General features: G+C 41.7%; 2 protein-coding genes across 35 annotated transcripts in view; both read right to left on the bottom strand.

The window, feature by feature from the left end:
* Window positions 1–3,821, bottom strand: part of LOC112263487 (MAP kinase-activating death domain protein) — an 84,267-nt gene extending 80,446 nt beyond the window's left edge. For 10 of the 29 annotated variants that reach the window (XM_024439787.2, XM_024439792.2, XM_024439789.2 and 7 more), the window contains exon 1: window positions 3,479–3,819. The gene's annotated coding sequence lies outside the window, so the exon portion shown is untranslated. Of the gene's footprint in view, window positions 1–3,478 lie in introns of all 29 variants that reach the window. The other 19 variants (XR_002955500.2, XM_024439780.2, XM_024439782.2 and 16 more) reach the window with 5 other exon arrangements.
* Window positions 3,822–5,776: 1,955 nt separating this feature from the next.
* The window catches only part of LOC112263485 (oxysterols receptor LXR-alpha), a 37,069-nt gene continuing 26,531 nt past the window's right edge, over window positions 5,777–16,314 (bottom strand). For 2 of the 6 annotated variants that reach the window (XM_024439774.2, XM_024439773.2), the window contains exons 4-10: window positions 15,581–15,847; window positions 15,059–15,267; window positions 14,535–14,714; window positions 14,161–14,260; window positions 12,982–13,143; window positions 9,585–9,679; window positions 5,777–9,309 (exon numbers count right to left, since the gene is read on the bottom strand). In XM_024439774.2, the coding sequence (XP_024295542.1) occupies window positions 9,163–9,309; window positions 9,585–9,679; window positions 12,982–13,143; window positions 14,161–14,260; window positions 14,535–14,714; window positions 15,059–15,267; window positions 15,581–15,847 (1,160 nt within the window). In that variant the 3' untranslated portion in view covers window positions 5,777–9,162. The remainder of the gene's footprint in view (window positions 9,310–9,584; window positions 9,680–12,981; window positions 13,144–14,160; window positions 14,261–14,534; window positions 14,715–15,058; window positions 15,268–15,580; window positions 15,848–16,314) is intronic. The other 4 variants (XM_042330787.1, XM_042330788.1, XM_042330786.1 and 1 more) reach the window with 4 other exon arrangements.

Genomic DNA, 16,314 nt, shown 5'->3' with positions numbered 1-16,314 from the left:
GTTTACAGTTAGGGCCTAGCTGGGCCGGTCATTTCTGTCCAATATATAGCAAAACATTTGTAACTGCCACCTTCAGTATGCCACATTAATGACAACACCAGAGATTTTATATCTGGTCTGGACGTGAAGGCCCCCAGCATCAACATAGAGCTGACAACATACACAATTTCCCCACCAAAACCAACAACCCTTCTTCACTATGCATAGTGTACGTCCCTGTGTACACTATGCGTTGCATGCCAGGTTTCAATAGCTGCACAATTTTAACATTGTGACATATTGAAATAGATTTATTGAAAATACACATTTTAGGGTAGGGGTATCAGAGCTAGAGCTCCAGGTAAAAGTTTAGCAATGCAACAGCAACACTGGCAAAACACAAGATACACTGTAAACCTCTCAGCTGCCTCATCTGACAAGAGGTGAGACCTGGGTCAAGCAATCAAAGTCTTCCTTTCTCGGAGAGCAGGCTGGCGTAATGACTGAGTCATGTGGGAGAAAGCAGACCCCCACAAATCGAATCATCTTCACAGGCTAAATAATAGCACAGGTTAAGGCAACAGCTGAATCTGGTCAGAGCGGTCTACTCTGCAGGAGGCACTGACTGGTTATGTAAGCTTTGGGGGGAGGTATGATTCACACAACATGCAAACCAACTATTACCAGTAACACTGAACTGCAACCAAGATGGAAAGGATGTAACCTATTGCAGTGGCCTCACATTTTTAAAATAGCCAGATTGCCCCTTTATTGGACAAGACAACGTCTTGATAGTTTTGCTGAGAACAAACTAAAACTGCGGAAAGACACCTAGAAACATTAAAACATAGGTACACAAAAGTGCTGTACAGTTGGGAATATTCTGAAGTACTGCATTTTCACCATTCACTGGAAATTGGTGCCCTTGAATGCATTTCAAAACATGAAAATGACTGCATCACACCAGCTGGCTGGCCATGGTCTCAAAATAAATAAACAAATGTGGCTCTCTCTCTCTCTTGGTTCCTAAAGGGACAGATATTGATGTTGTGGCTAGTGTGTCAGCATTCAGACATAGGCCTAATATAGTTTAAAAAAGGTTCAATTAAAAAACATTAAAAACACAATATTATGCCTTTATCAAATGAAGAAGACACCGACTAGTACAATCAAAACTGCTTGAGTAGTACTCATGAAAGTATTTAAGCTATAGGCTTGAGCTTCTTTCTCATTCTTGCAATGTCATCATAATTTGCCTGACGTGCAACTGCAGCTAGACAGTTCAAGACCGTGTCCTTTGCTCCAGCCTGCCTTCGCCGTCGTTGACAGAACTGCGGGAGAGCAGTGCCCGACAGGCGGGGGCCAAATACACCTTCTACTGGTGTCCTAGCTATTGTTAGCACTCAGTATCCTTCACTGAACACCTGCCCTCGTCTTTGATAACAGAACTGCGGGAAAACGGTGCCAGACAGGCGGGAGTGACGTACAGTCTACCGGTGTGCTAGCTAGCGACCTTTCCCACCTGCTGTGTACAGGAGTCCTAGCTAGCTAGAGGGCTCACACAGTGTCCTTCGCTCCTGCCTGCCGAACACCTGCCCTCGCCATCGTTAACAAAACTGCCGGAAAGCTGTGCCCAATCAGGGATGCAAACTGGTGAGGGCCCAAAACAGTGACACTTTTTTTCTTCTTCACTTGAACATGCAAAAAAAAAAACCCTAGCTAATTAAACAACAAAGCATATGCTCTACATGCTCTGTCCGTGTGTGTAAAATAAAAAGTGGTTCATGTGAACCTAACTCACAGCTGAAACATTTAAAGGAAGCAATCCAATGTTATTTGTTGCCTAGACTTTACTGCACATGACACTAAAGTCTTGAGAAAAAACATTACACTAATATTGCAGTTAGCCATGACAGCCTTTATAATAGAATGCTTATGACCATACACATCTAAATATTGCACTTGGAGAAAAAAACTTCTTAAAGTTGAAATAGAATGAAACAAACAGGCATTCTATTTTGCTCTATTATAGTGGCAACTAAAGTAGACATCGATTAAGTGCACAAGGCTACATGTGTGCAAAAAAATGTGCAAAAAAATTAGTTCACACAGTAAAAAATGGAATACTCCCCCCTCACTCCAACCAGGCCCAGCTCCAGCTACACTTGATCCCTGAATCCACTTGTTAAAACCTGTTGCGACTCTAGGGGAAGTATTTTCATTTTTGGGAGAAAAACAAGCATGCAAATTGGTTGTCTCTTCTCTCTTCAGTCACGTGCTGCATTCTGCTGTTATGTGAACGATTGGCTGAGCCTTGGATACAGGCAATATTGCTACAAACGCACATCACTCGTCGTATCTACACAAACACGTATGTCCCCTATTTTGGATTCTTAACGGCGAATTTCGCCAAAAGGTGACTAGTTTGCATCCCTGCCGATAGGCGGGGGCAATGGACACCATCTACCTAGTGATGCTACGTTTGATACTGGAGCTCAGAGGCACACATCGAAATCGGTAAGTGTACTTCAAAGCAGGGTGCCGATGTCTGTATCAATTTATCAGAAGCATGTGATCAATGACATCCGAAGCTTTGTTTTGTTGAACAACCACCTGATCGGTTTGGCAGAAGACAAAAAGGCTACGTTGCACACACGCTACAGGATGTGGGACGTCATCTATAATAATTTGGCTGCTCTAAATTCTTTTGACCAGCAGGTGCCAATAGTAAGCGTGTTGGTCAAAGACTCGAGTAATGGACCTATTTGACAGAATTGAGTGAAAAGCCTCAATGCTTCAGGAAGCTTAGTTTCCCGTCACTAGCTAAGGATTGTTGCCCCGTCACTTCTTCCGTGGGGTTTATCAGCGGTTGGCATCCAATGTTATGGTGCATTACCGCCACCTACTGTACTGAAGCCCCCCCCCCCTCCGTACCAGCTTAAAAACGGACCGATTGAAGTATACAGAGGGGTTCCTGCTAATGCAAGAATGCCCCAAATTGCGGGTCGTAATGGCGCCCTTCTCCGCAAGCTACACTGATTTGCTGGCTCGATAAAGCTAAACTATGACACTACCTCACGCTGACTTGACGGAATAAGGAAGACAGTGGTGAAGGTGACTTAAATTATGTGAAACGGAAAAGTTACCTCCAAATGGTTGACGAGTCCCGTGTTTAATTACAATAAGGACTTGGATATTATATCAACAACGACCCGCATGTAATTGTTGTTCCAGTGTTAAGCACCATCTATTCAGCGTCCTTCATGACAGGTACAGAGCAAACCCAACTCCATCACTTATACGTACGTCACGAGTGCATTAGCTAACAGCTATCGTAAGTAGCTAGCTATCGTAAGTAGCGGACTGTCTATCTTTAAGTTTGTTCACCATGGCAAGTAACATAATATTTGGTCGATCTGTACTCATTAACGTTGTCACATTTGTGATGGTTGTGAAATGATCAACCAAGATGAGAATTGAAAATGCAAGAACATCTTACCTAGCAGTGTTAGCTAGGTGGCTAGCAATACTCGCTAGCTGTCGTCGACGTCGGCCTGGTATGTTGTCGGTGGTAGAAAGAAAGCCAGTGAGGAGATGAATTGAGACGTATTTCAAATAGCGAGATGTAATAAGTATCCTGGATCCATTTTCCAGAGATGGCGATTCAACAGCTCTTCAATGTGTATTTTTAAATCCACGCCTAATTTTAGCCTGTGAAATGCTAGTTTTCTTGCACACGTATGATTATTGGCATAAAACCCGTCTTCATAACATTTCCTCCATATCATCTGCAGGGACAGGAGTTCCGCGGGTGGGGGCAGACTGTACAATTGTGAGACCTATGTGAAGCTAGCCACAATCGTGGAATTTGCGGTTCGTCTTCAAAATAAAAGTCCCTCATTGAAAGTGATGCAAACGGACACAGTTGAATCATGGCATAGGTGGACAATATAATGTTAAACAAGGTGGGCATGTTATATACATTTAACAATCAGTTGAAATCAGAACAACTGTGAATAGTTTACACAAATGTTAGTATCATAGCTCTTATTGTAGGACTTGACTGTGGGCTTAGTCAGCCTACTGTGTATATTTATATTCATAATCATATTGCACTGTACAGTCTTACCTATGGATTGTGGATCAATGAAATGGGGTATCAGTCTGCTCAGTGACACCCAGGGCCACATATATTAGTGGTGTAGCTCTTATTGTAGGACATTGTGGGAAATCACTTCAGTACAATATGAATGTCAATACGCACAATAGGCTGACAGGGGAAGTGATTTCCCACAGTCAAAGTCCTGCAATATAATATTTGTTTAATCCTTCACAGTTGTGTTCTGTGGATGCCACTGTGTGGACTGATACCAAACTTCATTGATCCAGAATCCATAAGTAAGTCTGTACAGTGCAATATGAATGTCCAATACACATTGAGCTGGACTGGTAAGCTTAATATGGCTCACAGTGGTTTCAGTCCCACAATATGAGGGTAAACTCTTCAGTTCTGTAGGTGTCACCGAGTAGACTGATACCCCATTTTATTGATCCATAATCCATAAGGCTGTACAGTTCAATATGCACAATAGGCTGACTGGGGAGGTGATTTCCCCACAGTCAAAGCCCCGCAATAAGAGCTACAACGCTAATATTTGCGTAAACTTCAGTTGTGTTCTGTAGGTGTCACAGAGTAGACTGACACCCCATTTCATTGATCCCCAATCCATAGGTAAGGCTGTACAGAGAAATACAAGTATGCCCCCAATGCAATTCTGAAGTTTATTTGTATCCATTTGCATCACTTTCAATTAGGGACTTTTTGTTGTAGGTAATCCTTACTATGGCTAGCTTCACATAGGTTAATGGGAGACTGGACAGAGAGCTAGAAAGTCACTTTGCTGCCACTACAGCAGACCACTTTTTTAATACACATTTTACATGCATTTGTCAAATGATTGCATTGTGCCACATTGAGTGGATTTGTTATTGTCAGTTCTTAGTCCAATACCGAATGCAGGGCCTTGACATCCAATTAACTGAAATTAGTTAATGGACATAAAGGGTCCCTTAATATTGTCCAGAAATTCAAGGATTGTATAGTTCAAGAAAACATTGCCAACACTGAATTCATTAGCAACTAAAACTTGCTTAGTGTACCTTTAGTCATTGTTACAATGTAAACTGAACAAAGATTTTATTGAGTTACAGTTCATAAGGAAACCAGTCAACTAAATATATTAATTAGGCCCTAATCTATGGATTTCATATGACTGGGCAGGGGCACAGCCATGGGTGAGTCTGAGAGGGCATAGGCCCACCCACTCGGGAGCCAGGACTAGCCAATCAGAATGAGTTTGTATTTAAGCCAGAGGGAAATACTCCCGTTTCATCAGCTGTCCAGGTGGCTAGTCTCAGACGATCCCACAGGTGAAGAAGCTGGATGGGATGGCTTAGTTACACGTAGTCTGCAGTTTAGGTCGATTGGACGTACTGACAAATTCTCTAAAATTACATTGGAGGCAGCTTATGGTAGCGAAATGAACATTCCTGCAGACAGCTTGCCAATTGCACACCCTCTCAAAACTTGAGACATCTGTGGCATTGTGTTGACAAAACTCCCCATTTTAGAGTGGCCTTTTGTCCCCACCACAAGGTGCACAAGTGTAATGATCATGCTTTTTAATATGCCACACCTGTCACGTGGATGAATTATCTTGGCAAACACGAAATGCGCCGTAACAGGGATGTAAACACATTTTTGCACATTTGAGAGAAATAAGCTTTTGTGCGCATGGAACATTGCTGGGATTGTTTATTTCAGCTCTTTACATGTTGCATTAATATTTTGGGGAATTATCACTAAGCATATAATTTAAATGACCAGAAAATAGACCCTGAAAAGACTAGAAACTATAATTGCATGAAGCCCGCTGTGTAATAAAGTAAATACTTGTCAATGCAGTAAAATACCAAGGTAGAGATTCCAAGTTGCCCAAATTCATTCTGTATTTTACAAGCTCTTTTGATAAAAATGAATAAATAGCCGTTGACTGCTCTATTTGACAACAGAACACCCAAACAAGTGTGGGTAAATAAATACAATACATTTATTTTACTGGCCGTGATATTTAAGAGAACTAATTACAATAAAGCATTGATTTTGAATAAGCATAACTCAAATCACTTTGAAATTGTAATAAATCAAAAAAAAAAAAAAAAAAAAAATCGGGAAAATTAGTGGTTTTTGGTTTCAGTTCGTACACAAATATATAATCTGGCAATAGGCTACAATATCTGTCAGGTTTTAATTTATACATATAAAGCAGAATATAGATGGTGTTAAAATATTCAAATAAGTTTGCATTTCTATGTCAATATGGTTTACAGCGTCACCCTTTAAGATGTAGAGAAGGGATTAAATGAGTTCTGCACATCAGAACGTTGTAAATGCTATTAGTCAACTTTGAGTTACCTACAGTATTAACAATAATTAACATTGTATTCTAAACAACTGAAAACATAATTTAGACTAAAAGACCCCATACCATTAAATCACATACCTTGTATGTGATTTGATGTAATTTCAATGTAGACAATCATTTGCTGGTATGAGTTACATATTGAAAGGAAAAATATGAAAACTGGGATAATATGGTTTTGCAATTTAAGTCTCAAGAGCAATTCAAAATAGATGGCTCCACACACGCATGCCCAGGGAAGAGCAAACCCTTTGAATAGTGTGTAGAAGAACCATCTTCAGGCTATGAGTCAGCTCCATCAAAGACAATCAATCTCAATATCAACCCAACTAAATAAAACAAATAGCCATAAAAACCTGATGGTTGACAAACTACAAATAGAAAACCACCAACCCTAATATTACACATATTTGTTAAATAATTGCATTGATTTTCTTCTCCTAACTGAAAGCTCCATATAGCTTACTCCCTTATTGCTGTGCTACTTTGACATATTGTGCAACTGTTATGATAAATCTCCCCCATTTTGTCTTGGAGTCCTCTATTTCACACTGATCTGAGTTGTAAAGTGGGGTCAGTAATGGACAAAAAAAAAAAAAATCTGTCAATCAGAAATCGCATCAACAAAAAGAAAAGCTTTCCTTCTCTAATTCCTTCTGAACATTTGTTTTCATAAATGTCACATTTGCAAAGTCATCATACAAAGGACTGTGATAGAAACAGCATCATGGGGGGGGGAACTGATGAGTAACAGCTTAGTCAAGTGAAATCCTATGACCTTATTAGAAATGGGTAAGACTATTATAAAAACATTCACGAACCACCATTTATAAATAGGGTAAAACTATTGAGTAATTATTTTTTATTTGTAAGCATTTCTAAACATTTACAGTGGTTTATTCATGAACGTTATAGTGTAACCCAAAATTGTTACCGTTGCAGAAAGTACTGCAGTGCCCACACAAGGAGCGCAATTGAACTTATTTTGCGATTCCAACTATTGTGGGATGCAAAGCACATTTTCAACATCTGGATGAAATTGCCACTCAGATGTCTGGAACCATGCTGATTTGGGGGAAGGGAGGAGAGTACATACAACTAGACCAGGGATGTGCAACTGGCAGACCCCTCTGACTAATTTCAGTCAGGGCATCAACTTACTGTTGAGAGTTTGTATATTCTATGTGAAATTTTGAAATTTGGTTGTGCATCAGTCAATTAGCTCATGTCAGCTAAATTGTTAAGTTAGTCTAGCGGCCAGCTATATAAACTTGTAGTAAGCATGGTCGAATTACCGACCAGTGTGGGGCCCATCAGTTATTAAAAACAGCAAACATTTTCCTCCAGCCTATGGCAAAATTGTGTAGAATTCCAGGAAATGAGCTGTAAAACTAAACATTTGTTCTCTTCTGTCACGGGGGTGGGGGGGCGCTAAAATGTTTTTCTCGCAGGGTAGGCGGGGGAGATTGTGCGTACGCAGACCCACTGCATGTGGAGTTCCGTTTTTTTGTGCCCCCAGCTGCATCAAAGAAGCCTATCCCTGGCCTAAGCTTACTACTCCCTAACGTAGCATTGAAGTTGTTCCAGTGTATAAGGCCTCAGCTTGGCCCTCACATATCCAGTGATGCTTTTACATTTTTTTTTTTAAATCACTGCTTGCTTATAAGTGAGTGATTGTACAAGTCATTTTGTATGGATGTCTTCACTTGTGGGCATACTAAATATATATATATTTTGTCATATTAATATATACTTTGTACATGAAAATCAATGTTTGAGTGCATTTACAAAATGGTTGGTGGGGGTCCTGCACTTGAAAGTGGTAGGCTACACATCTCTATACCAACACTTCCAATCACTTTACCTTAAACAATTCAACACCAATCAGAATTGTTTTCTTGTTCCTTCACCGAGAGGAGAACAAATCAGATGGCTGACTTTTAAACTGCTAAATCACAACAATAATCAAGCAGGTGACCTACCAGTCATCTGGACAGTGGACACCAATAAGACACATTGCTTAACATTGGGCAGCAGTTAGGATACCTCTGTATCCTATCCCATTGCAACATAGGGCTAACATGTATTTTTCTGTTTATTTTCACTTTGGGGTTATCATCCATGATGTGGATCTGGAGAGGGGGGAGGGGGGCATTGCCAAAACCTTCTCAAAGCTTCATGGCAATTGTCGTTATAGATAGGCCGATCACGAGACTATCAACAGATATCAGTAGATGTAATGGTGAACACTGGCTAGCAAGTCTGAGCTACACTGACCATGGCAGCACAATCTCACCACAAGCCCATCTCACCTTCAATAACGAAATGGGCGAGGGAGAGAAATCAGATGTGCACAATCCTCAACCCATAGAAATAGAATTAATATAAATTGGTAATTCTATTTCTTTGCCCCAACCTCCCCATGAGATTAGTGTCCCAGTCTGCAGGACAGAGTGCCATCACTACCCCCCCAAACTGCATAGAAGATAAAGAAGAAGAAAAAAGTTCCTCCAATCTGGCAACTGATTCAATCTGGCAACCGATCTGTAGGTTTGATCCGTCGTGTTTGGGTATCCTGGGAGGCATCGCTTCATTCAAGTCTTTTTTTCGAGACACTCGAAAGACAAACCCAATGTTTCTGTCCGTCCCAGTACGCAGGTTTGCGGAGCACGGCAGAGTTCCGCGAGGGTGTCGGCTGGAGTCACTCGTGGACGTCCCAGATTTCAGATAGCAGCGGCGGGAGCTTCTTGTCCTGGAGGCGCAGGGCGAAGACCTGCTCAGAGTGGACGCTGCTGAGGGTGCGGAGGCTGACCAGCTTCATGAGCATGCGTGGAAACATCAGATGATCCTAGAAGGAAGAGAGATTAATATTAACCCCACTTGTCATTCAGGGTTGGGGACCATTACATTTATTTATTTTTTATAACCCAACATTTTCCTGTTAACTTTCAATTTTCCTCACTCATGACCCGAATTTCAATATATTTTCTGTACCGACTGGAATTTCAAAATTGAATTCAACTCTACGCGGACTCAAGTGTGTATGTGAAAACTGAAACATCCTCAAAACCTACACATGGTGGCTTGTGCAAGTTAAATCATATATAAAAGTAGGGCACTCACGTTTGGTCTCTTTATCATGATGTAAGAACGAAGTGCGTTCACATACGGCTGCTGCAGTCGCTCCACCAGTTCATGGTCCTGCACATTGGGCCGGTCTGGGGAACATACGAATACAGCTTCACGTTTTATACCCAATACAATGCATAGACATCTGTTGAATGTTACTTCCTACATATGGGCAAGGTCTCTGTAGTACCCAGGTCAAGACATTCATATTTTGAAATCCTATAACTCTTTGCATAAATGCGGAAGAATTCTAAACAGAAGGGACCAGCAAGGAGAGTGAAAATAAGTGAGTGAATGGCACAGAAAATTCACCAAAGTGGAAAATTAAACATTCATAGTGAACTCCTCAACAAACACATGCAGTGCCTTCAGAAGTTATTCACACCCTTTGACCTTTTCCACATTTTAGTGTGTGCTACAGCCTGAATTTAAAACGGATTCAATTTAGATTGTGTGTCACTGGCCAACACACAATACCCCATAATGTCAAAGTGGAATGTTTTTTAAAAAATCTTAGATTAATTGAAAGTAAGTATTCAACCCATTTTATGGCAAGCCAAAATAAGAAAATGTAAGTTAACATGATTTTTTTAATGACTACCTCGTCTCTGTACCCCACACACAGATTGTAATTGTAAGATCCTTCAGTCGAGCAGTGAATTTAAAAAACAGATTCAACCACAAAGACCAGAGGTTTTCTAATGCCTCGCAAAGAAGGGCACCTATTGGTAGATGGGTAAAAATGTCAAAAGCAGACATTGAAGTTACTATTCATTCTACTTTGGATGGTATATCAATACACCCTGTAACTACAAAGATACTTCCCAACTCAGTTTCCAGAGAGGAAGAACACCGCTCAGGGATTTTACCATGAGGCCAATGGTGTCTTTAAAACCGTTAAGAGTTTAGTGGCTATGGTAAGGAGATCTACAACATTGTGAAATTATAAGTAAAATAATCTGTCTGTAAACAATTGTTGGAAAAGTTACTTGTGTCATGCAAAGTAAATGTCCTAACCGACTTGCCAAAACCAGTTTGTTAACAAGAAATTTGCGAAGTGGTTGAAAAATGAGTTTTAATGACTCCAACCTAAGTGTATGTAAACTTCAACTGTATAGTTTGGCAAGTCGGTTAGGACATCTACGTTGTGCATGACAAGTAATTTTTCCAACAATTGTTTACATACAGATTATTTCACTTATTCACTGTATCACAATTCCAGCGGGTCAGAAGTTTACATACACTAAGTTGACTGTGCCTTTAAACAGCTTGGAACATTCCAGAAAATGAGGTCATGGCTTTAGAAGCTTCTGACAGGCTAATTGACATCATTTGAGTCAATTGGAGGTGTACCTGTGAAGGTGGGCCGTGAAATACATCCAAACTCAGTGTCTCTTTGCTTGACATCATGGGAAAATCAAAAGCAATCAGCCAAGACCTCAAAAAAAAAAAAAAAAATTTGTAGACCTCCACAAGTCTGGTTCATCCTTGGGAGCAATTTCCAAAAGGCCTGAAGGTACCATGTTCATCTGTACAAACAATAGTACACAAATTTAAACACCATGGGATCACGCAGCCGTCATACTGCGCAGGAAGGAGACGCATTCTGTCTCCTGGAGATAAATGTACAAATCAATCCCAGAACAGAAGCAAAGGACCTTGTGAAGATGCTGGAGGAAACAGGTACAAAAGTATCTATATCCACATAACCTGAAAGGCCGCTCAGCAAGGAATGAGCCACTGCTCCAAAACCGCCATAAAAAAAGCCACACTACAGTTCACAACTGCACATGGGGACAAAGATCGAACTGTTTGGCCATAATGACCATTATATTTGGAGGAAAAAGGGGGAGGCTTGCAAGTCGAACACCACCATCCCAACCGTGAAGCACAGGGGTGGCCGCATCATGTTGTGGGGGTGCTTTGCTTCAGGAGGGACTGGTGCACTTCACAAAATAGATGGCATCATGAGGAAAGAAATTATGTGGATATATTGAAGCAACATCTCAAGACATCAGTTAGGAAGTTAATGGGTCTTTCCAAATGGACAATGACCCCAAGCATACTTCCAAAGTTCTGGCAAAATGGCTTAAGGACAACAAAGTCAATGTATATTGGAGGAGTGGTCCTGACCTCAATTCTATAGAACATTTGTGGGCAGAACTGAAAAAGCGTGTGCCAGCAAGGAGGCCTACAAACCTGACCAAGTTACACCAGCTCTGTCAGGAGGAATGGGCCAAAATTCACCCAACTTATTGTGGGAAGCTTGTGGAAGGCTACCCGAAATGTTTGACCCAAGTTAAACAATTTAAAGGCAATGCTACCAAATACTAATTGAGTGTATGTAAACTTCTGACCCACTGGGAATGTGATGAAAGAAACAAAAGCTGAAATCACTACTATTATTCTGACATTTCACATTCTTAAAATAAATTGGTGATCCTAACTGACCTAAGACATGGAATTTTTTACTAGGATTAAATGTATTTGGCTACGGTGTATGTAAACCTCCAACTTCAACTGTATGCTTGTCATCAGTAAGAACTAGGAATTTTGTGGGCAAAAATTTTGTTAAGCACAGGTAAAAATCCAAGAGGAAAACCTATTTTTTCCAACAGACAGTGGGAGACAAATTCACCTTTCAGCAGGACAATAAACACACAAGGCCAAATATACACTGGAGTTGCTTACCAAGATAACACTGAATATTCCTGAGGGGCCTAGTTACAGATTTGACTTAAAAAATCTTTGGCAAAACTTGAAAATGGCTGTCTAGCAATGATCAACAACCAACTTGACAGAGCTTTAAGAATGTGCAAATATTTGCACATTGCACTGGTGTGCAAAGCTCAGACTTACCCAGAAAGACTCTGTAATCGCTGCCGAAGGTGATACTAACAGGGGTGTGAATATTTATGTAAATTAGATATGTATTTAATATTTGCAACAATTTCTAAACTTCTTTTCACTGTCATTATGTGAGTATTATGAGTAGATGGGTGAGAAAAATGATCTATTCAGTCCATTTTGAATTCAAGCTGTAACAATTTTGAATAGGTCAAGGGGTAGGAATACTTTCTGAAGGTACCGTATCATAAACTGTTTTACTGTCATTCTATTTACTGAAAAGTTTTTCAAAATATCTACAGCCACCTTTACTTAACTTCATATTTTCACTGCAAACCCTGTAGAATCATTGAAAACGGCACTGTTCCCATAAATGTTTTTGGAAGCTTCCGCATATGATTACTAGGGATGCACAATATATATCAGTGACCATATTGGTATAGGCCGATAATAGCTTAAAAATCGATATCGCAAAGGAAATATTTCATATTGGTATCGTCCCAAAATGATTACGTCGATGTCCAGACCTTCGTAATAAAGGTACCTTGCATATGAGCTCTGTTCCACACTAGCATACCACTTGACCTCTGACCTGCAGAGAAGATGTTGATGGCGATGAGCAGAGCGTACTCCGCCTCGTCCAAATGCAGGTCATTCATGCCCTTGGAGAACTCAAAGATGGGGTTGATAAACTCCAACTGCAGCCCTGAGAGGGATGAGAGTGAGAGAGGGAAATACATATGGGTTAAGGGTAAGAGGTCAATGTCTCCACAGAGTATGGCAGGGGTTGCACCAAAGTTCCCTTGAGTGGGTGCAGGACCTTCCTTGACTTCAGGGGTGTGTGTGTGTGTGATTTTTATATATGTAAATACACCTCCAGCCTGTGTACTGTATGTATGTATGCATGCATGCATGCATGTATAAAACACAGTACCAGTAAAAAGTTGACACCTACTTATTCCAGGGTTTTTCAGTATTTTCTACATTGTAGAATAATAGTGTAGACATCAAAACTATGAAATAACACACACATGGACTCATGTAGTATGCGGAAAAAAAAAAAAATTCAATGTAGCCACCCTTTGCCTTGATGACAGCTTTGCACACTCTTGGCATTCTCTCAACCAGCTTCATGAGGTAGTCACCTGGAATGCATTTCAATTAACAGGTTCCGCCTTGTTAAGTTGCAGTAATTTGAGGAATTTCTTTCCTTAATGCATTTGAGCCAATCAGCAGTGTTGTGACAAGGTAGGGGTGGTATACAGAAGATAACATATTTGGTGAAGTCCATATTATGGCAAGAACAGCTCCAATAAGCAAAGAGAAACAACAGTCCATCATTACTTTAAGACATGACGGTCAGTCAATGCAGAACATTTCAAGAACTTTTAAAGTTTCTTCAAGCACAGTCGCAAAAACCATCAAGCACTATGATGAAACTGGCTCTCATGAGGACCTCCACAGGAAAGGAAGACCCAGTTACCTCTGCTGCAGAGGATAAGTTCATTGGAGTTACCAGCCTCAGAAATTGCAGTCCAAATAAATGCTTCAGAGTTCAATGTTAAATGTTAAAAAGGGGGTCATGAGGAAAAAAGGGTGGGAGACCCTGGAGTATGGGGTACAGAACAGGAGGTGGTTGAAGGCGAGCAGCTTGTTTTTGACTGATTGCCGTTTGAATGTGGATCATGAACATCTCAGACAAAAAGGAAAGATGATGCTGTACCTGCTTTGGCAAAATCCTCCTTGTTATAACTGAAGTCCTTCAGGAACGTGATGCTCTCAATGGCAGGGTTATATCTCCGCGATGTTTCCAGCAGCATGATCTGCAGAAAAACAAGGCACATCAGTGACTGGGGATCAAGTGAGAGACATCCTGCAAAGTAGATCATCTACTTGACATATTGAGACATGTGATCCTGAAAACCAACATGTAGAGCCAGACATGATTTCCCCCCCCAGTGGTCTTGACTAGAAGGCAAAAGACAATATCAAGCCGGCATTTGTTATTACTGTATTTACCACTAACAAATCTGTCTGAGAATATGAGAGGAAAGAAGTTAAATGGTGAGGAGATACACAAGAAAAACCATGACTCACCTCAATGGTTGAGGTCTTCAGCAGGGCAATCTGGTCCTCTCTGGTGAGCTCTAGGAAGCCAGGCAACTGCTTGGCAAAGTCCACTATCTCCTGGACCGACATGATGGCCAGCTCGGTGAAGTGGGCAAAGCGCTGCTGCCGTACCTCCCTGTTCTGGGGGTCCTGACTCTGGGGCCACGGCTGGAAATTAGATGGCGACAAAGACGTCAATAGATTAATGAATTATTCAATAAAAATGTTTCACACCTAATACAATGCAGAGATTTCACCATGTGCTCAGCCATGCAGAACTACCAGAAATGGTCTAGATGACAGAATTTGCCCAAAATTCAACAGCAACAATATTTTGTGCAGTATTATTGGCTAACATGTCTTTGAACAAGCAGAGGTGTTGTGGAATGCAGAAATGTTGCAATCCCTACATTAGTGCAACTGTCAATCAAGCAAAACGGTTTAAGATATCTAGCATGCCATATGTTAGTAGTTTGCCCTGTGGCATCAAAAGAATTGGGACACTCAGAGACAATCACCGTGACTTTGGGCCGGTCGATGAACGAGCGCTTGTTGCACTGCTTCTGCATGGCCACCAGCTTCTCGATCATCTCCAGCTGCTCGGGCTCCAGCGGGACCACCTCCGGCACCGGGGTGGGGGTCACCACGGCAGACGTGCGTGCAGTCTCTTCCTCGTTCTTCTTCATTTTCTTCCCTCGGATCTGCTCCTCTGAGAGAACGCCTGGGAACGCCAGGAACACACAAAATCAGAACAGTTATTACAAGTAGGAAAAAGATATACTACCATAGTTTGGGAGGTCAATTTCAATGACGTACTACAGCTTTTTATAGAGCTCTTGCCAAGCCATCTCCAATCAGTATCTCTACATTTAATATTAGTGAATCTTCTCTTTTTTAGCACAACCCCTACATAAGGTAAAAAAAATATTTAAAAAATAAAAAGCACAGGTGTTTCTGAAAATAAAAGGTGTATATAAAAAAATATTTTAAAACATGGCTGCCACAGGGAACTGTAGCTCAAACAGACAACTCACATTGCTCCAGCATGCCCGCCTCGCGGCACTTGCGCAGCCGGCACTGCTGGCACTTGCGGCGCATGTACATGTCCATCTCACAGCGGCCGTTGTTCTTGCACGAGTACTGGGCGCTCTTGATGACGCTGCGGCGGAAGAAGCCCTTGCAGCCCTCGCAGCTCAGCACGTTGTAGTGGAAGCCCGAGGCCTTGTCCCCGCACACGCTGCACACCTCGTTCCCCAGCATCTTGGGGGCTGGACCCTTCTTCCTCTTCACCGGCTGACCCTCTGTGGCAATATAGAAAAATGTAAGTATTGAGGGGGCGCTAGTGCGCTCCTTCAGATCTCCTCTCAGTTTTATTTAACACCTTTTTTCTCCCCAATTTCGTGGTATCCAATTGGTAGTAGTTACAGTCTTGTCCGTGCGGGAGTTGCAGCGATGAGACTTGGGAGAGGCGACGGCCGAGAGCCATGCGTCCCCCGAAACACAACCCAACCAAGCCGCACTGCTTCTTGACAACACACATCTAACCTGGAAGCCAGCCGCACCAATGTGTTGGAGGAAACACCGTACACCTGGCGACTTGGTCAGCGTGCACTGCGCCCGGCCCGCCACAGGAGTTGCTAGTGCGCGATGAGACAAAGATATCCCTGCCGGCCAAACCCTCCCTAACCCAGACGACGCTGCGCCAATTGTGCGTCGCCCTATGGACCTCCCGGTCACAGCCGGCTACAACAGAGCCTGGGCTCAAACC

Source organism: Oncorhynchus tshawytscha, linkage group LG12 (assembly GCF_018296145.1).
Source record: "Oncorhynchus tshawytscha isolate Ot180627B linkage group LG12, Otsh_v2.0, whole genome shotgun sequence".
In the NCBI taxonomy this organism is placed as follows: Eukaryota; Metazoa; Chordata; class Actinopteri; order Salmoniformes; family Salmonidae; genus Oncorhynchus; species Oncorhynchus tshawytscha.
This window is presented reverse-complemented; position numbering and strand designations above follow the sequence as displayed.